Here is a 19,683-nt window from a genome sequence, read left to right on the forward strand (position 1 = left end):
TATTGCAAAGGCTGAGACACTGGTCTGGCAGAGCCTTTCAGTGCATGTTCCTGCTCAGCCTTGGACTTAATACAGCCTTAATGGGAACATGTGCTCTGGGCAAGCACGTGCTTAAATGTAAGCACCATCAAGACATAAGAACCTTCATAGCTGGAGCCACAGGCCTGAATTGGGCTTTTGAGTCTGCAGCACAGCACAAATCAGCAAGCGGGTGGAAATGTCACCTTCGTTTTCCAAAGCAATTTGCATTTCCCCGGGCTGGCAGCACATCTGACAGCTCCAAGAGGCCCTGGCTCGGGAAGCGCCGTGCCAGCGCTGCCGGGGCGGCTGCCCCTCGCCCGCTCTGCTGGGTGCAGGGGCTCGTCACCCCTCGGTGTCCAGGCAGTCGGGGCAGATGTAGGAGCTGATTTGTTTTTTTTCAGGTGAAATGAAGCTTTGCTGTGGGGTCCTCCAGCCGTGATGCTTCTTTAAAATCACCCCGTGGGACCTGCTGGGAGAAAATCCCACCTGTACCAAGCGTATTAAAAGAACCTAAAAACCAAAACTGAAACTGGAGGTAGAGCAAAAGGTCTGTCTGGTGGGGAGGGCATCCTTATCGCCTCCCGGCAGCCAGACCTAAGAAAGTCGGGTTTTGAGGCTCTGCAGAGCAGTGGGAAAGGAGGTGGATGCTCCTTTACTGTGTCAAGTTTTCCAGGGAGTGGCGGGTTTGGGAAGTGTAGAAGTGTTTGTAGCTGGGCTGGGGCTGGTGGATTTAAGGCAAATCCTGCTCCCACCGTGTCTGAGGCACACAGGGCACCTGCTTTTATGCTGAATGGAGGAGACTTGCTGCTGCCCTGCTAGATATTTATATGGGAAGTTGGTCAGAACCCTGTGGCTCTATGGGGTCACTCGCTGTTGTGTTTTGAGGTGAAATCTCAGTGGATAAGAGGAAGTAAAAAAAAAAAAAAAAAAAGGCAAATGGAGTACAGGGAGCGATGCCCAGCTTGCAGGTGAACCCACAGCATCCCCGCTCACACGTTGGCCGTGGGAGCTTCAGCCCCCCCTCCACAGGGCTGTACGGCACGGGAGCACCCACCGGCACGGCAGAGCCTGCCCATCCCTTGGGAGACTTTTCAGGGTGCTGCTGCTGCACTGAGGAGCAGAGCCCACCCCACATTCCGTGCGAGGGGAAGAGCCAGGGCAGGGAGCACGGAGCTTGGCTGAAAGGCTCGGGTGAGTAAGTCTTGCACGCCGCGATGCCTGAACATTTGGAAAGTGCTTCACCCTCCTGCCTGCAGTGCTCTGCTCCCGCTGCCTGCGGGCGCGGGAGGCATCCGTCCTCCTGCCCACACATCCCCCCCTGTGCACGGACAGCAGCCCACCTCCTCCGGCACCGCTGGCAGGTGCTCTTTAGCAGGGAGAAAATAGAAATGAAGGTAGCGGCAATAAAAGCAGCCGCGTCCTCCAAATCCTCCTGCACAAAAGGCCTTTTGTTCCCCGGGTGAATTCCAAGAGCTTTTCTCCAGATTTGATTCCAGCAAACTCCCACTGCAAGCAGACAGCCGAGGGCTTGAAAACAAAGCAGCAAGTAAACGAAAGTCCCTCATAAAAAATCCCCACGAGGGCCGGAGGCTCTTGACAAACAGCTTCCCCGGCCTGCAATTCCTGTGGATTTCCTAATTTGAGATAAGCAGCAGAAAAAAACAGGCTCTGGGATGGGGAGGCAGTGAAGCCAGCGGACCTTGGCAGAGGGAAAATACGGGCTTGATTTATGGTGTACTGGTGACTGGAGGGGGTGACTGTCCCTGCCACTCACCTCCCTGGAGCTCTGTTGCTGTGACTTCTCGTGATAATAGGGGTGAGGGAAGAGGCCACAAGGCTCCCACGATGGCCTCTGCTGCTCCGTGGGATCTCTGCCACCATCGCATTTTTCCCAGAGCAACAGGACGATGCAGCTGCCCAAGTGCTGGAGGTGCAGGAGCCTCACAAGGAATGTAACCTTCTCCAGCAACCATAAGGAGCTGAAAACAAAGTCCTTTTGGCATCACTCGGACCCCAGTAAGATTTCCCTGGGCCATTAGTTGCCTTTGGCTCTCACAGCCTCCCATTGGGCAGCCGTGTGCCCTTGCAGGATTTCAGGGTGTTTGAGACGGCGTGATGGGAGGAGGGGAGTGGAAGTGTTTTTTCTCTGTGCGTGATGAGAAGGTCTTGAGCACACCCATGATAAGTTGATGAGTGGAAAAATAGTGAGGCAAAGCAAGGTGAGAAGAAGGAAGAGGCTTTGGCCCCTGTAGGATTTCAGTTGGATGATTGGAGATGGATGTGTGCATAGGCAAATGGTTGAATTTAGCATTTTGTGGTTTTATGCATGGGCCTCCACGGTGGTCTTTGGAGGATCCAGCGTGTCTGGAGCATCAAGGCTCTCCCACAGCTTGGGAGTTGATGAAATCCTTACGGGTCCCTTCCAACTTGAGATATTCTGTGATTCTATGATTAACTTGCCTGTGGCCATGGATGGGGTCGTTAGAGCTGAAACCGGAGCATGAACACCCTTGCGCCCACCACCTCCTCCCCTCTTTATCTGATGGATCACGAGGCAGCACCTTGCAGCTGGGCTGAATCAGCAGAGAACTACACAATTCCACTTTGCACCCGCCTGGGCGATCCCAGCACCGAAGAGGAAGGCACTGGTCCCTGGAGAGCTGTGCAGGGGCAGGGCTGGTGCTGGGGGGTCAGCTCAGGGCAGCCAAGCCCCAGCCCAGGTGGAATTGTCTGACAGCAGATGCTCCCTGTGTTTATTCACGTCAGTATAGAAACCAACGCCGCGCCGTTCCTGCTGGGTGGTGTTGCCACTGTTTGCACAGAGGTGCTGCAGTTTGGGAGGAGCCATGCCCTTTCCCCCAGGCCATCGAAGTTCGAGCAGCTGGATGCACACGCCAGATGAGTTCAGCCAAAGTGTTGTAACAGGGTTTTTAATATTAAAGTCTCTGTAGCCCTGTGCTGAAAGCCGTAGGCAGGCAAAACTCTCGTCTCTACCATCTCCCACTTATATTAGCACCTAAAGCATGATAGATTTAGGGCTGTTTTGCATTGCACCTGTTTTCTAAAGGAAAACTGGCTAATCTAAAGGCTGCTTTGGCAGTGCAGTATGTCAGGGGAGGACTCTGCCTTGCCTCGTCATGTCTGCAGATGCCAGCGTGGTCCTGGCACCAGCTCAACAGGAGCACGATGGGTGGCCCCACGTTGTGCCTGCAGTTCCCTCGCTGAGACTGGGAGGGATGCTGTGTCTGGGCTGGGAAGGGACGTTGTCTGGGAAAGCTGTTTGTTGTCATCTCCCTGTTAGCATCAGAAGGGAGCATGTGGTTGCTCTTTGTTGGTCTGTGAGTGTGCAAACGGGCTCTGAAGGCCCCGTTTCCTCTCTCATGTTGGTGTTCCTGCAAGCAAACACTGGAGCAGGGTGCAAGGAACACACCGGGGCAGAGCCCAGCTGGGAAGTGAAGTCCAAGGTCCTGGCAACGGAAGGTCCAAGCCAGTGTGGGAGCCCATGAAACAGCTCAGCGAGGTGGCAGCAACTTCCAGAGGACACAAAAGATCATCCCAAACCCTCATACCTCCCCATGCAGTTGTGTTTTATCAGACGGCCAGCGCTCGCCTCCAAACTGGGGTTGGGTGTTGGTGTCCCACAAAACCCGCTGAAAGGTTGCTCCAGCACATGGTTACCCCAGTGTTCCCTGCAAGCTCCTGCGGACTAGAGCTGCAGCGGGGGCTCAGCTCTGTTTGGTGGTGGATTACAGGAGGGTAGGGAATTGCCCAAAAGCTGGGTCAGCTCCCTGCCTCCTTCCCAGAGTCCCTGCAGCGCTGCGTTCGGTGCGTGTCTTCGCACAGGATCTCATGTCTAATCTCTATCAAAGTGTCTCTTCCGTTTCGCGCTCAGACGGTCTTAACTCCTCTAAAATTTTGACATGCACTCTTATCAGAGTGACAAACAGACTCTCATAACCAAAATCTGCAGATAGATAAGAAGAAATCGCATCCCTCTGGTTTCTGTATTGACATGAATAAACACGGCAGCCTGCAGCCCTTTTGCAGGATGTGTTAAGAGGAAAATGGGCAGAGTAAGAGAGATTAGCCTGAATCAGGAAATTACCTTCAAAATTGAATTACTGAAATGCAGAGCTTATTGAAAGGCAGGCAAATAGGTTCTGATATTTGCACAGTTTGGTGACATTTCTGTATGTTTCTGCGCTGCAGGATCCAGAGATTAGTCTGCTGGAGTCCTTACTGAAAGGTTTGTGCTTCGTCTTCTTGCAGCGTTTTGTTCGTGTGCTGTTCAGAGCTTCGCCACCAGACCGTCTCCAGCTGGAGGCCAATCTTGCGGCAGGCATGACGGACTGACCTTGGGATTTTTTACCCTGCAGTAAAGCTGGAGATCTTTGTCTCCGTTGTGTTTGTGCCTCAGCAGAGCTGACCTACGTCAGCCGCCGTGAGTTGAAAACGCAGCTCGCTCTGTCGGTGGAGACAGGCCCCGAGACGCAAATAACCTTGGCGTGATCCGAGCAGACGTTGCACAACCTTTGCCACGGGGTTCATTCGGTGCGCCTCCGTCGCTCCTTGCAAAAGCCCTGCTATTTTGGTTTGGGGCCTCTCCTGCGCTGGGTTTATTACAGGTTGCAGGATTGAGTCAGAGGAGTGAGCTGAGCCCTGCCACAAAGAAACCCCGGGGCAGCCGCCGGCCCGGCGGGGTGCTGGGGCCCGGCTGCTGTCGGGGCAGGACAGCAAATTGTAACTCCAACATTGCAATGTGGGTGCTAACAGTATCGGCAGGTAGTTCGGGGTCAGCTGAATCATGGTGAAGTGTGCCCAGGCCATGCCATGCCATGCTCTTATCTTCAGGAGCTTTGGGAATGAAAATGGAAGATGAATGCAGCATCATCTGCTCATGTGTTGTGCCAGTGTTTCAGGGTTCCCTACTGTACAAACGCCCAGATGTTGGTTTTCCAGATGGAGATTCAGCGTTTTTCTGTCTCTCTATTTTCATTGCTTAGACTGACTTTGAGAAAAGAAAGTATCTGCCTCTGGGCTGTGGCTCTGAGGTCACCTACTCTTTGCCAAAGCAAATTTGGGTGCACTTGGGGCGACGCGTTGGCTGGTTAAATCTCTGGGAGGTGTCTTTAGGAGCAGGTTCCCCCCAAGTGTGTCGCAGCCATCAGTCAGAGCCAGAAAGGAGACGCAGAGGGGAAGAGCAAGTGACTCAAGCACTCCATTTAGCCTGCTGACATTTCCAGGTTTGGTATAAAATGAGATTTATTTATTTTTGGAGAAAAGCACCGAGAGGAGGAGTGGAGTTCAGAGGCAATTAGGGCTGTCCCGTGGTATCTCTGTGCCTGGCGCAGTGTTTCAGGCATATCCTGATTCCGGTATGTGTTGGCAAAATTCATCACAGTCATAAAAGTGTTTTTTGCCTTTCCCGCTTCCTGTCCCGAAATGTGGTTCCTGGAGGGGGGGAAAAGAAAAAAAAAAAAAAGCAAAACCAAAAAGCTTCGATTCTTGAGATGTAAAGGTGTGAGTTGCAGCGCGGACGTGGGGCGCAGGGATGGGGCTGGCAGTGGTGATGGTGTGCTCAGACCTGGATGTGCCAATGGCCACCAAATGAGCCGGCAGCTCCACGACACCAAAATTGAGAAGAAGAAAGCCCGGAGCTGGGAGACATCTCAGCCCCCCGACCGTGGCAGGCTCAGCTCCCTTCTCCTGAGCAGCCCTGAAAGGAGTTGTTAAGGAAACAGATTTCAAGTTTGCTGTTTCCAAGGAGTTATTGCAAACAACTGTGAGGGAAGACACAGATAAAGGACGTGCAGGAAACATCCCTGTCCTGCGCAGAGGACGTGCCATGTTTCTCGTTGGGGCATCTCCGTTTGCCTCCAACCCATCCAGTTGCTCATGGCAGTGATGGAAGAGCAGCCAGTGGCGCTTGGCCACTCTTACTGACAGGGCTAAGGAGAGAGCAGCTGAATTCTATTTCAAAGAGGCAAATAAAGCACTATCCTCTTCATCTCTTCCTTTGGCCTTCAGTTGAAACTTTAACAGGTTTTAAGAATCTCTTGCATATTAAATTCTTCTTCTGTGGCTTGATGAGGGGTTGGAAGACAGATTTTTCAGGCCCACTGCCACATCATTGGTGCTTACATCTAGCTTTTGGTTTTCTACAGAAACTAGGCCTTGGCTAAAGCTCTGCATTTACAAACTGGGTGGTGGGCACAGCTCAGGCACTCTCCTGCCCTGTCCCTGGCGCCCTGCTTTGAGCATTGCACAATGCAGCTTTACCAAAGGGTTACCAAAACCAACCATGGAGGCAGAGGTGGTGGGAGAACTTCCCTCACATACCCCAAACCAAATCACTGCCACCACCTCCAGCCTTGCTATCACCTGCAGATCTGTCCCAAAGAGATATAAATCAAAAAGGCATCATCTGAGCCTGTGCTTTGACTGTCTGCGTGACAAACCTCAAAGGCTTTCCTGCAGCCAAAGCCCGTGGAGGAAGGCAGTGGTGATGCAGGAGGCACTGTGGTCCTGTCTGGGAGATGCCACAACAACCCATGGGAAGGCAAGTGCTGCTGCCTCTGGGAACAGAGACCGCCTGGGAAGATACATTTGTACTACGAAACCCACCAGAAGTGGCTAATTCATGAATTTACACCCATTGTGTTTGTTCTTTTTGACTGATGACTTGATTTCTGTTTCATCTGGAACACAGCCAGCTTGTAAAAATGAGTCCAGGTAAAGCCCTGGCAGCACAGCTTCTCCCTCAGAAACACTCATTTAAAATATATTTTGTTATCTATGTGTATTTTAATTTTTAAGCTCAACGATTTGGCAGGGAGTCTCAGGCGTCTTTGCTTGGTGACTCTTGTTTAGTCTAGAGGTGGTGAGTGTTTGACTGCAGGGATGCCAGGAATGCACCCGGCCTTCCCACTCCTCTTACACTTGGCTGGGGCGTCCCCTCCTGTGGGATTCCTTGGTGAAGAGACCTGGGCGGAATTAAAGGCTCTTCACCTTGCGAACTCATGAGCCGTGACGAGCTGTTGCTGGGGCAGATGACTGAGGGACGAAGGAGACGGGCAAGTCCATCCCCAGCCCTTGAGCTGTCGTGTGCCAAGATGGTTTTGCTTCAGCTCTCACCATTGCATGTGCCTTAATCTGTAATAATTTGCAGGCATAAATAATAAACCTGTGAGATGCTCTTTAACACTTGTTGAAAAACCGTTTTCCCCTCCTTCTTTGGTCACCCTGTGTGAAACTGATTTTAAATATGAAGTTACTGTATCTTCTACAGCAGCAGTTGCTCCAGGTGACCCTGCCCTGGGTGCCGTAAGCAGCTTTAAGATATCTCAGTGTTTATGTGCCTGGGTTCAGGCGTGTTAATGGGTGAAGTTCTCAGAGGTTTGGGTATTTCCACCTGGCCTGCAAGGCTTGAACTTCTCTTTGACAGCATCAAATCTACCGTTGCTTGCTGAAATAGGGGCTGGAGCTGGGCTATGGGTAAGAGATGCCCTTTGCAGTTGAAGACTAAGTCTTTGCATGAAGAGCTGTCTCCTGCTGGGCATTTCCAGGGATTGTGGGACCAAAATAAAGTTAATTTCTTGGTTTTGCAAGAACCGTCTCAGTTTGGGGATTTGCACCTAAGCTGTGGCCACAGGTTCTTTTGCACTGAAGAGTGGGCATAGCGTCAGGGAAGCACTGGTTGTGCAGCTGTGTGGTACAGGGCTCAGTCTTGCAGAGCCCGTGAGATGCTGATTCACCCTTCTTCTACGTAAACACACTGAACATTTCCATTTTTCCCTCCTGTTAGGTGTGGGGGTTTTGCTTACACGACTGAGTACAGCTGATAGGGGAAAAGCAGATCATTTGGCTTTCAAAACCTTTCAAGAAATCAGACAAAAAAAAAATCCTTAGGGAAGACTGGAATAGGAAATGAGCCTCTTTTATCTCTTCAAAAAGTGGGAGAAAGAGGCATTTCCCGCCTGTGAAATTTTATCAGCAAATTATATGCTAAAGAGTGTTATTTGAAAGAAAGTGTTGCTACATGGTTATTGAACACAGCTTTAATAATAAATTGTGGTGAAGACAGAACTGGTTAATATCCTTTGAAGGAAACAGGAGCTTTTTGTGGCCAGGAACCATTTACTTTGGATTATATCATAAAAAGTTTTCGACTGCAGTGAAAAACCTGGAGACTGGGGAATGGGATTTTCCTTCAGAAGTCAAAGTTTATTTTCTGTTACCGCCGTATGTGGGTAGTGAATTCCTCTGTCTTCCCTTTCTTTCTCATTCTCTGTTATGCTTCCGACCCTTTTGCTGTGGAGCTTTGAAGTTTCCTTTTTCAATATTGATATTTAACGCTGCCCTAATTGAAAGGGGCTAGCCACATTAATCTCTCTGTACGCTCTGTCAGTGCTGGTGGGAAGAGGTTAACAAGCCCATTGGAAGTTGTATTTTTTCTCCCCTCCCTCAGGAATTGGGTTTAAGACCTTCACGGGGAAGTATTTAATGTGTTTTCATTAAGTCAGGTTTTCTTTTTCCTATTACAATTTCGCTTTCAGACCTCATTTCATTCTCAGCATTGACTTCTCTTGGGCTGGTCTAGCCAGTGCTGAGCAGAAGGCCCGTGGAGGGGGGAGCTGGGCACGGGAGGTTGTGGGGATGTTGCAGCTGATGCTTTCGTTACTGCTGTCCTGATGGGTGCGCTTGCCAGGAGAGCACTGAGGTTGTTTTAAAGGTGGCACCTTCTCTAGCATCAGCCAGTTCAATATTTACTGTGCGTGACTGCTTTGCTAAAAGAAAGCGGGTTTAAGCTTGCGCTTAATGTTACAGACACCCCGGATGTTTTGCTGAATCAAAGCTCGGGTCTGGAGATGTCTCTCAGCATCGCTCCAAACCAGTCTGGATTTTTCCCCCCCCTCAATTATTCTTCAAACGTGGCTTTTGAGTCAAGTGCTTGTGACAGGCTCTGTGCGGAAAATTGCCGGGAGAGCTGTCAGATGAGTTTTAGCTTGAAGGATCAGGGACGAGAAAGCCACCGGTGGTTGTTTATATGGAAAAGTCCTGACTTTTTGGATGCCGGGCAGTAGATGTACGATCCCATCCGTTGATCAACCAGGCCTGTGAACTTTCTGCAGGAGGCGTGTTTAGACTTCACCCTGTGTCTGATGCCTCTCTCTGGGGTTTTTCCTTATTGCAGATCCCGGGGAGTTGCACTGATGCTCAGGCCCCAGCTGGTTTGTGCCTGAGGATTGAGCCTCGTGCTGTTATTTTGATGTCTGAGACACCCAGGGCTTCTGCACGGCTTGAACATGGATGCCTGGTGCCTGCCGTGGGTTGTTTTTGTGCTTTAGCCTGCCTCTTGAGTTGGGGACTTTATTTTGTCACCTCCTCTTGTCAGATTTGCAATCTCCGAAAGCTCAATTTCTCTGTCAGGTAGGGCTGAAATTGGCCAGCGGATTTACGCTTGCCACAAGGGTCACAGACTGTCAAATACACACAGGTGATTTTCTTCAGGAAGCAAAGCTAAAAATAATAATGAATCATAAAAACACTGTGGCAAATACTGTTTTTTCTGGTGGATGGAACAGGTAACGTTCAATTTGGTATGTTATTAAGCTGCCTCCACATTTTGAGCTCCTGTACAGATTACTTTCTCTGCAAAATGCAATTTATTACAGCGTTGTCTTTCAAAGCCGGTGTCTGCTATGGTAAACTGGGGGATTTTATTTTGACAGCAAGATACTTGCTTGGTAGTTATTATTGAAGAGAACTGATCTTGGGACTTCCAATTTTTTTATTTATATTTTTTTTTAAAAAAAGCGCTCTAAGCATCAGTGTTTGCTTTTGGGGAGAAACTCCTTCCAGCATGTGTGACCTGAACCCTTTGTTTTTAGAGCAGCGGAAGAGCCTCAGCTGAGCTCTCCCCCACATGCAGCTGGGAGCTGGGGAGCTGGGGCATGGGGCAAGGGGGGGACCCGGGTTCCAGGGGTCCCTGGGGTGGCAGCCACGGCTCTGCAGAGCAGTGCTGGCTGCTTCTCCATGCTTCTGCTTTTAAGGCGGTACCATGTTCAAGATTGCAAATGCTTCCTGCGAGACACTTGCAGACACTGGCCCCAGAAGGCTTGGAGAGACAAGCATTTTGCATGTTGTAACAAAAGGAGCTCAGAAAGTTTGCCTGATCCAGTTGAGAGGCATGAAATTGCCTGATCGCAGCCCGAGACTTTGATTAAACGCCCGTGCTGTGAGCTGTGGTGCGGAGGGAACCGCTTTCCCCTCGGCACCCTGAGCTCATCCCGCAGGAACAGTGGGTGCTGCAGGTGCAAGTCCCGGCTGTGGCCATTCCCGTTTGCCATCCCTTCTCCTAGTGCCATCTGAAATCTGTGTTTTATTCTTGCTACTGTTGTTGCTTTCTTTTTTTCTTGAAAAGAAAACCCCAAAGAATGTTAAACTGTGTCTGTGTCTTGGCAACTCGAATACGCGAACAGATTGTGCTTCAAAAAAATGGCAAAGTTTCAAAATATTGTATTCTGTGAAGAAGAGACAAGGAAAATAAACTCCCCAAAGTGCAGATTTTATTTCACCAGAAGGCGGAAGGCTTTTAATATTTATTTGGGTTTGGCATTTTGCTATCTAGTTCTTCTGCTGACACCACTTGTGAACCGTGATAAGATTAAATGCTGTGCAACCTGTTCTGGTTCACGTTCAAATTAGGTTAATTTCCAGCAGGTTCATTTTCACCCTCCCAGAGCTGCCTGAGAGCAGGTTCCTGAGGTTCAGGTACAGCACGTGGGATTGTGCAAGCAAATCCACGAAGAAAAAAAAAAAATAAAACAAACATAAAAAGGGAAGAACAGAGCAAATTTGTGCTTGTTTCTCTTTTGATTTTGGTGGTTGCGTGAATGTCGTTGCAGCGGTTTGGATGAACGGTCGACGTGTAAGAAGGATGCCAGGAGACGGCTGGTGAGTGTTAATAGGAAGAGTTCAGCTCTAGAGCTGAAGAGGCAGTTCCTGACTCCGTGGGCAAGTCGGTGAATTTCCCTGTCTTAATTCCCCGTCTTAATTCGCACGTGCAGAATAAGGCTGAAGATACTGCTTTTCTTGTGCCTGTGGTTGTCGTCTTTGCTTGAACGGCGAGAGGATGCAGGCAGGTTTTTGGAGCCAGCGAGATCACTGGTATGGCAGACTTAGCAGCTGCCAGAGAAAGAGGGGTTTTTGTTTGCCTGCGCTGCAAGACCTGTATTTTTGAGATTCCTTTTTCAGCTAAAACGTGACAACATCAAGAACGCTGTTGCCCATTTAGCATCCTGTTGGATCTGATGTGCACTTGGCGCAGCACGGGCAAGAAATGGTATCCAGAGCATCTCGCGCAGCAGGGCTTGCTTCTCGGTTGTGCCTTCGAGAGACCTGGACAGTACAACTAAGAAAACTAGAAAGAAGAGGGTCAAAGAACAGCTCTGCTAACTGTAGAAATTCCTCCACTTGTTTATACGATGATTTTTGTTTCCTTATAGGCCAGCTTTTACCTCTTGGGAAAACTGAGAGTGCGTCTTCATGCTTCTGAGTGACCTTGCTTCTTTTATTTTGCCTTTTCTGTGCTAGACTGGAAGCTCCTTGGAGCAGAGAATCGGCTTTTTTTTTTTTTTCCTCCTCCTTTTGTAAATTTGCAGCTCTGTAGATTTCTAATAACAATAGTGAGTGTGTCAGTTGGGTTGTCGAAGCTTATCCCATCCTGGAATGACTCTTTGCCAAAAGGAGCGAGTGCGATCCTGTCTTTTGGAGCAGACAAAGGAAAACAAAGAAAGATTTTTAAAAAAAAAAAAAAAAAAAAAAGACAATCTGAATTGATTAATTGCTTCAAAAAGGTCATTTTCAGTTCTGGGTGCCTGCGCTTTGATCTAGCACCCCTCCAGCACAGGGATGCACGGACGTTTATTGCCATGAGTTTGTGTCAAGACGGAAACCAAACTCAATCATGTACAGGGAAAGTTTGAAAGGGAGTGTCGGGACTAGAGAGTAAAACTCATGCTTAAAAGAAAGACAGCAATTGATGCAAATTGTTAGGTTAAAAATGTTTAACGCCTAAATTAGATGCTTGTGCTGTTTTGGGGGGACCGGGGATTTTATTACACAGCCAAAGAGCCAGATGTTTACCTTGGGGTTTTGGTGACATGACTTATGTTTTCAGGTTATTTTATCCGTGAATTCAAAACCCCATGCTGAAATGTGGCTGTATATGTTTAGTCATAAAAAGGTTCTTGTATTTCTCTAGTCTGCCTGGCTCTTGTGTCTGCCGGCTTGGACCCCCTTTACAGGAGAGCCTGCATTTGAACTACTTCAGAGCTTGAGCTTCATCCAGCTCAGAAAAGCTTGGCTGGTCAGTGTGAACAGAAACAAATGGCTTTGAAGCCTGCAAACTTAATTCTGCTTTATTTTTGCTGGGTTTGCACAACTTTAATGACCAAGAGGTGAAACATCCATTTGAACAGAATCAGAATCTGGTTCTGGACTTTCAGATGTAATTTTTAAAAGATTTCTAATCCTGCCAGGGTTCACAGTTATGTCTCTGGAATGGTTTAAAATCTGAGAAACATTTTAAGGGATCTTACGTGGGTAGGGCTGACGAAGGAGAAATACCTTTCACTTTGCATTTTCACATGGCCTGCCTTTGCCAGAGCTCTTGCCTGTTTTCTGTACCAAGTTGGCAGCCAGACCTTGCAGGTCTAAGTGAAGCGTTACTGAACAAAGACACTTTATGTTTTGAACTCTGTGCCCCGAGTCTACACCACCAGCCTGGCCGGGCATTTATGTTAAATAAGGTCAACAAATATAGACAAGCTGTGTTTTGCAAATTAAACCAAACCAAACCAACAACAAAAAAAGCACCTTTCTTTAATTCTACCTCTTTCTCGTTTCACAGGCAAGAAGAGAAACCCTGGGCTGAAAATTCCTAAAGAAGCATTTGAGCAACCACAGACAAGCTCCACGTAAGTCTGCAAACACTAAGGCAGAATAAAAAGAAAACCACGAACCCCAGCTGCCTTCCAGCCTCTGCTAGCGCCTGCGCTGCCACGGCCAGGGGCCAGCGGCCGGTCACAGCCAGCACCCGGGGCTTGTGCTTCCAGCTCTGGGATAAGGGGGAGCCTTCATGAGGAACAGGGGCAAAATGTCTACATTAATTTTGGCACCATCAGGGAGGATAATAACAGCCCTTGTATTTCTCTTGTAGCCCCAGGTACAAGCAGGGGGGTCTCAGCCCATCACCCTCTACCCATCACTGGCCGTGGTGGGTCTTGTGCTGCTTCATGATGTGCCCAGGAAAAGTAAAAAATCAGGATGGGCACCCAATTTTAACTGATGTGGCACTTCTGCCACCCGGTTTGAGTAACATGCATTTGGTCAAGGCATAAAAATGCATCCCCTTCCCTCCATACTCAGCCTCGCAAAAGAAAACCTTGTGCTTTTAAGGCAATTTGTGCAACTCCAGCCTGCTTGGCTTTCTTTGCTTCCTTGAGGATTGACTTTTATTAGCCTGTCAACCCGTGCTGGGTGACTTGGGTAATCATTTACAGTGGTTTTAGACCTTTACGCCTGTTTAATCCATTTTTCATACAGGCTGGCGGAGGTTTGGCGCTTGCCACCTGGCTTGCCTTTTGCAGTGAATCTCTCTGGGTTCCTGCATGGGGAAGTTGCATGTGAGAAATGCCAACTCCAGTAGGTTCCTTCCTGACCCATTTTTGGGGTGACTTCGTGGATTTTGGCTGTATCTGTTGCTCCTGCAAAGCTAGGAGACGGGTTAGGCTGCTCAGGGCTGCGAGGGCTGCTGCCCTGAAGGTGTGAGGGCACGGCCTGGGGGACAAGGGGTGTTGTATTTACTCACTGAGGGAAAAATTGATCTTCATAAGGAACATTTCACATTGTTTCCCTTTTCTCTCCCGCAGGCCACCCAGAGATCTAGACTCCAAAGCCTGCATCTCTATTGGCGAGGAGGTAAGACTAGGAGTTAATGTGAGGAGAAGACCTCTGGGTCAGGTGACCATCCTGAGCTGGCTGCTTGTCCAGGCGGGCTGCTCGTGAGATCGCTTAATTTCAGCCAAAAGAAAGGGTCATATTAAGAAATACTAGCTATTTAAAAACAGCGACCCATTTTGTGCGAAACGCGGGGCGGTTGCTGGATGAGTAAAAGCTGGGAAGAGCCAGCCTGGTGGCTGGTGTGAGCCCCGACAGTCACCGTCAGCCTTAGAGAGCCGACCACCGTCTGGTGTTTGTGCTTCTCCAACAAGGGCTGCCTGCGTGGGGTCCATGGCCCCGTGGCCACCTGCAGCGTGACCTGGCTGTCACCGCTTTATGAACATGCTCCCAGATGCTCACCCTCTGCATCCCATGACACCTGGGTCCCCTTCATGTTTTCCACCTTGGAAATTCTTGTCTTGCCTCAATAAAGTGCAGCTAATCCCCTGGAAATAATGATTATAAAATAAGGGGATTGCTGACAGCAGATTTTACTCTCATTTGCGGTTCCCTTGCTGATTTAAAGCCTTCATCCAAAGTATTTCCCTTTGCTAATATTGAAGACCATCTCATCTGGAGCCTAACTCAGGGTAGATCTTCCTGTCCTGGAAGCAAATCCTTCTGAGAGCATGGAAACCAATCCACCTGATGTTCTAAAAAAATAGCGAGGAAAAACAAAACTGAGGACAGCTATTTTGATAGGAGAAAATGGCACAGCAGCATTCATAAAAGCACTTTGAAGCTGAGCAATAAATTTCTTAGATGCAAAAGAGAGGCCTCAGCGTCAGCGAGTTAATTTGTGAGGTGAAACTCTCATCCAATAGTGTTTTATAATGTCTATCTTTGAATGCTTTTTTTTTTTTTTTTTTTTTCATTTTGGATTTTGTATTTTCCCTGGCATGGAGCAGGGGCTGGAAGGTGGAAAGAGTGTGAGATGCCTCTGGAGCAAAATGGTGCAGCACTGAGGCAGAGAAAATGCCTGCTGCTAGAGCGAGTGCCCGCTCCAAGAAAATCATTTCTCCCCTGCAGTCCCCGGGATGAGGAAAAGCACAAGTGCTCCAAAAAGGCTCCATGCATGGAGGCAGAGAGCCCGTGTTGGACGGTGCAAAAGAGAAACGCGCTCACCAAACTCAGGCTTTTTTACAGACACGGATACAGGGCTATCTCGGAGGGACTGACATGCCATGGCTTGCGTTTCCCGTAGATCTGTTACCTCTTTGTCCAGCCAAGTACCTTCGGGATGTGCTGCCTCTTTCCCTGATCCCGAGGGAAAGCCACTTCTCCCCCTCTCCCTTTAAACGTTTCTGCTAAATTTAAGAGTGGCCTTGAGAGAGTCAAAAGTGCTTTTTTGGAGAGGGTCCTGTGGAACAGTAGGAGCAGTGTCAGGCAGGCAGAGATGCTTAAATCTCCGCTGTTACACAAAAATGTTAGTCAGGGCTCCTTTTGCAGGCAACGTAGCTGCGAGTGACTGCCCGGGAGCCCGAGCTCACAGTAACGCAGTGTATGGGCCCTGCACTCTGTGCCATCCCCAGCCAGCACATTTCAGGCTGCAAGTTTTTTTTTTTTGTTTTTTTTTTTTTTTTTTTTTTTTTTTCTGCTGTGCCGGCAAAAAGCAGTGTGGGATTATGCACCGTGAATCAGTTCATTATAACCCGCTTCTTTCTGTAGGATGATTGACTGATGTGGTTGTGCGTTCAGCAAACAGAATGGCTGGTTTTAGTAGCAAAGGCATATTTTAAATATCCAAAAATAATAATAAGCAAAAAATAGAGCTGCTGCACAATATTGCAGCAGAAGGGAGAAGGGCAGGTTAGAATGCAGGGCTCCAAACAAAGTCATCCTTTGTGTAAGGCCGGGAGAAAGAGATCTTGAAAGCTAGACAAAATAAATCCTCCGTGGTTTAAAAATGGGGCACACTTGGCTGCTATTCGGCCCATCTACAGGTCTGGAGAAATCAGCGTTTACAGGCCGTAAAAAAAACTGCAGATATTTCCATGATTGTTTGTGGGAGGAGGAGGATGGAAGGGAAAAAAAAAACCAAACAAGCAAAAAAACCCAACAAAAAACCTAAAGGTGATTCTGAGGGGAGAAGCTGCTGGGGGGTTTTCCATCCCAGCCCTCAGAGGATGGAGTAAATGAAAGCGCTGGCAGCTAAAGCGGGGGCACCTGGGTGCAGGTGGCTGGGGGGAGAGCATCCCACCGAAGGAACGGTCCTTCCTGCGCCCGCCCTGCTCTCAGGATGCACAGCCCCTTCAGAACGCTCCTAACTACCGCACAGTACTTGATCCTCCCGCCAGCCCCCGAGGACCCTCATCCTCTTCCAGGCCTCCTGGACACAGATCGGGAGAGGGATGCACAGGAGTGAATTCACGCGCCAATCAGGGCTAGATGATTTTAGATTTCAGGGGCGTTTCGCTCCTTGCGTCGCACATACGCACAGCAGCCGCCTGCACGCTGATGGTTTGTTTTTGTTTTTTTTTTTTTTACCCTCCTCGCAGAACTTTGAGGTGAAAGCTGATGACCTGGAGCCCATCTCCGAGCTGGGACGAGGTGCGTACGGGGTGGTGGAGAAGATGCGGCACATGCCTAGCGGGCAGATCATGGCAGTGAAGGTAGAGTGAGCCTCCCGAGGTGCTTTTGGTCTGTGTCGTTGTGTGTGGACACCCTCTGCGCTCTCCTCCGTGCATGTTTCTAACCTCGCTTCTTCTGACGCATGAGATTTTCTTCTTCCTTTATGAAATCCTTTTTTTTCCTACCCGGGGACAAAGAGTGCTGAGGTAGATTTGGGCCATTTAACTAAGAAAAGGGCTGTGTTTTAAAAGTATGATGTTCAACCTGCTTCCAGCGTTGTAGTGCGTACAAAAATATTGTTCACCTTTGTCTACAATATACCTGGTTTTGCCGGGATTTATAAGCTATTTGCCATCATTTTTTAAATATGTGTGGTTTTTTTTCTAACGTAGCTATTCAGGGCTCTGCACACTATTTTTAATTGTAAAGAAGAGCATACTGTAAATTTAATTGCATAAGATAATTTTCTTCAGCTGGGAATTTTTTAGTCTCTTTGGAACAGGAAATTTTTGTTGGGATTTTCACATTTTGTCTGCTACAGTGGGATCTTGATTCATGACAGGCTTGTAGGTACCATTATGAAAAGTTTTCATAACAACAGTTTAGATTTATAAGCTTGCAGCTTAGGGAAGTAGTCATGGGAAAATTTGTATTTAGGGAAGGACCAAATTTTGCTTGGCTGAATTTTAGCTCGTTTCCTCTCAGAATAAGAAAAAAAAAAAAAAGATGCAGAGCTGGAAGCTATGAGCAAACTGAAGGAAAATTCTTAGCTCCTCAGTTGTGGATAGACTTTGCTGTGGATGCTGGGATGTGTCTCAGGGCCTCTGTGCTCTGTTTGGTCATCTTGTTTTCTTGGGTGCTCACCAAACTGCAGAAGACCACGGTGGGAACATTCAGGCCATCACTTGGATCTACGGTGCCCAACAGTTTAATTCTGTCACATTCCTGACCTCGAGTGGCTTTGGCCAAGGAGCCTGGAATATGTGTGACCTGTGTTAGACTGTGTCATGTCCCTTTGTGGTGCTTCCCAGCTGAGGGTCTTCAGGTATTTTACATAACTGACATCTCTTCCCTGGGACGCTGGGAGATGTCCCTTTTCCAAAGCCACGGGGAGTGCGCGGGCTCTGGCCGCGGGGCTGGGGCCCTCTCTTGTGACCAAAGTCTGCTAATGTAAATTGATGTCCACCGCAGCTCCAAAAGTCATAGGTTTCCACCAGCCTAGAATTTGATTGCCTGCTCCTTTCTCCTCTCCCAAGCCTCAGTGGGTTTTGGCTGTTGCAAAACCGCTGGCGTTAGCAGGGAAGAGCTCAATCCCCTGCAGTTTGGGCTGAGGTGAGATCAATCCCCTTCAGCCACCTCTGTTGCACTGGGATGCTCCTACCGCGGGCGCTGTGCTTGGGATGTGCCTGTCACGAAGAGGTGTAGTAAAAGGGTGACACAAAGAGGTGAGATAAAAGGGTAAAGGTGTGATGTCAAGGCACTGTGGCCAGCACAGGTATGGCTGTGGGATGGAGGTGCTGACAGCCAACGCTAAAATGCTTTGTGTTCCAGCGGATCCGAGCCACAGTGAACAGCCAGGAGCAGAAGAGGTTATTGATGGATCTGGATATCTCCATGAGGACGGTAGATTGCCCCTTCACTGTCACCTTTTACGGGGCACTTTTCCGAGAGGTATGGCATCCTGGAGATCAGCCGTGCTGCCCCTGGGAGACTGGATCCTCTCCCAGGCTCTGAATTCCCATGCCTAGGCTCCCTCCAAGTGCCAGGGCTTTAATCTCCCATGTAGACGTGGAGTCTTGGTACAGTATGGATTTGCTTAATCCTAGCCTAAGGATCTGTTACACGCAGTTACTTCTTGGCGAGCGAGGAGAGACACAGTCCCACATGAGGGGGAGCCAAGGGCAGCCAAGCCCCAGTGCCAGGAATGTGCGAGGCCTCTGTGCCGAAGTGCTGGGGCTTGGTAGGGAGTTTGAGTGATGGGGACGGCCGGGCACCGAGGACACCACCTCACAGCCTGCTCTGCTAGTGTTAATGTTGTCCTGACTTGCAATGAGAAAGCCACATGGAGGAAAAATGTGGAAAGCTCTGAAAAGCAAGATTTATTGAAGAGTTTTAAGCATAGCTTTGCAGAGCTGAACTTTTCCTGGCTGAGCGTTTGCAGTGACCTGAACATGTAGGAGCCTCAGTCCTGATAACTTTCTGGGCTTCTAAATCACCATGACTCTGCTTTGGGAAAAGACAGCAGAAGATACACCCTAAATGGTAGTGAAGGTGGACAGCACTTAATTCCAGCTGGAGAGGAGGGAAAAAGAAAGCCCAGTTCAGTTTTTCTGACTGTGTTTTAGAAGACAAGGAAGAGACAAACAGGCCAGCAAAGGGCAAGTGCCAAAGACCTTTGTGAAAGGAAAGGATGCTTCATTCCAGTAGGCAGATATTTGCTTTCTTTACCCTCCAGGGAGATGTATGGATTTGCATGGAGCTGATGGATACCTCACTGGACAAATTCTACAAACACGTCATTGACAAAGGCCTGACGATTCCTGAGGACATCTTAGGGAAAATAGCTGTCTCTGTGAGTATTAGCAGGGTGAGGAGGGAAGGGAAAGGGTGTTTCTCTTCTAAACCAGTCTTCTAAGCCAGCTCCCTGCTGTATTTGCACCAGGAAGAGCATGGTCTGTGGGCCAGCCCCTGTGGACATTGCTAACAGGCTCCAGTATCTGGTCTGAGGCGATGTTACTCATAAGCCACGAATAACCCAAAATATACATAACATTTAGACATGGCAGAATGTTAGATGTGGGGAGGGTCCTGCAGCTCCTTTGCCTTCTCATGAGGGTCCCAGAGCCCCCGGGAGATCCCTGGGGGGTCACCTTAGGCTGCTGTGAGGGTGCAGGACTGGTGGGAGATGTAGTTTCTTCGCTCTAAGGAGGTCTGGTGAGGATGGGGTGGGTGAAGCCAGATAACATTTCCTCCTCAGCATGGTGCTGCCAGCTGTGATTCACTCTAGATTTGTTGTTTCAGATCGTAAAAGCACTAGAACATCTACACAGTAAGCTCTCCGTGATCCACAGAGGTAAGTGCCAGGCA

General features: G+C 48.9%; 1 protein-coding gene across 1 annotated transcript in view; it reads left to right on the forward strand.

The window, feature by feature from the left end:
- Window positions 1-1,963: 1,963 nt before the first annotated feature.
- MAP2K6 (mitogen-activated protein kinase kinase 6) overlaps window positions 1,964-19,683 on the forward strand; it is a 35,649-nt gene continuing 17,929 nt past the window's right edge. The window contains exons 1-7 of the mRNA XM_026861050.1: window positions 1,964-2,037; window positions 12,935-13,001; window positions 13,956-14,004; window positions 16,524-16,637; window positions 18,148-18,267; window positions 19,052-19,168; window positions 19,618-19,669. Of these exons, the coding sequence (XP_026716851.1) occupies window positions 16,599-16,637; window positions 18,148-18,267; window positions 19,052-19,168; window positions 19,618-19,669 (328 nt within the window). The 5' untranslated portion in view covers window positions 1,964-2,037; window positions 12,935-13,001; window positions 13,956-14,004; window positions 16,524-16,598. The remainder of the gene's footprint in view (window positions 2,038-12,934; window positions 13,002-13,955; window positions 14,005-16,523; window positions 16,638-18,147; window positions 18,268-19,051; window positions 19,169-19,617; window positions 19,670-19,683) is intronic.

This window comes from Athene cunicularia, assembly GCF_003259725.1.
Source record: "Athene cunicularia isolate RWA chromosome 18 unlocalized genomic scaffold, athCun1 chr18_part1, whole genome shotgun sequence".
Lineage (NCBI taxonomy): Eukaryota > Metazoa > Chordata > Aves > Strigiformes > Strigidae > Athene > Athene cunicularia.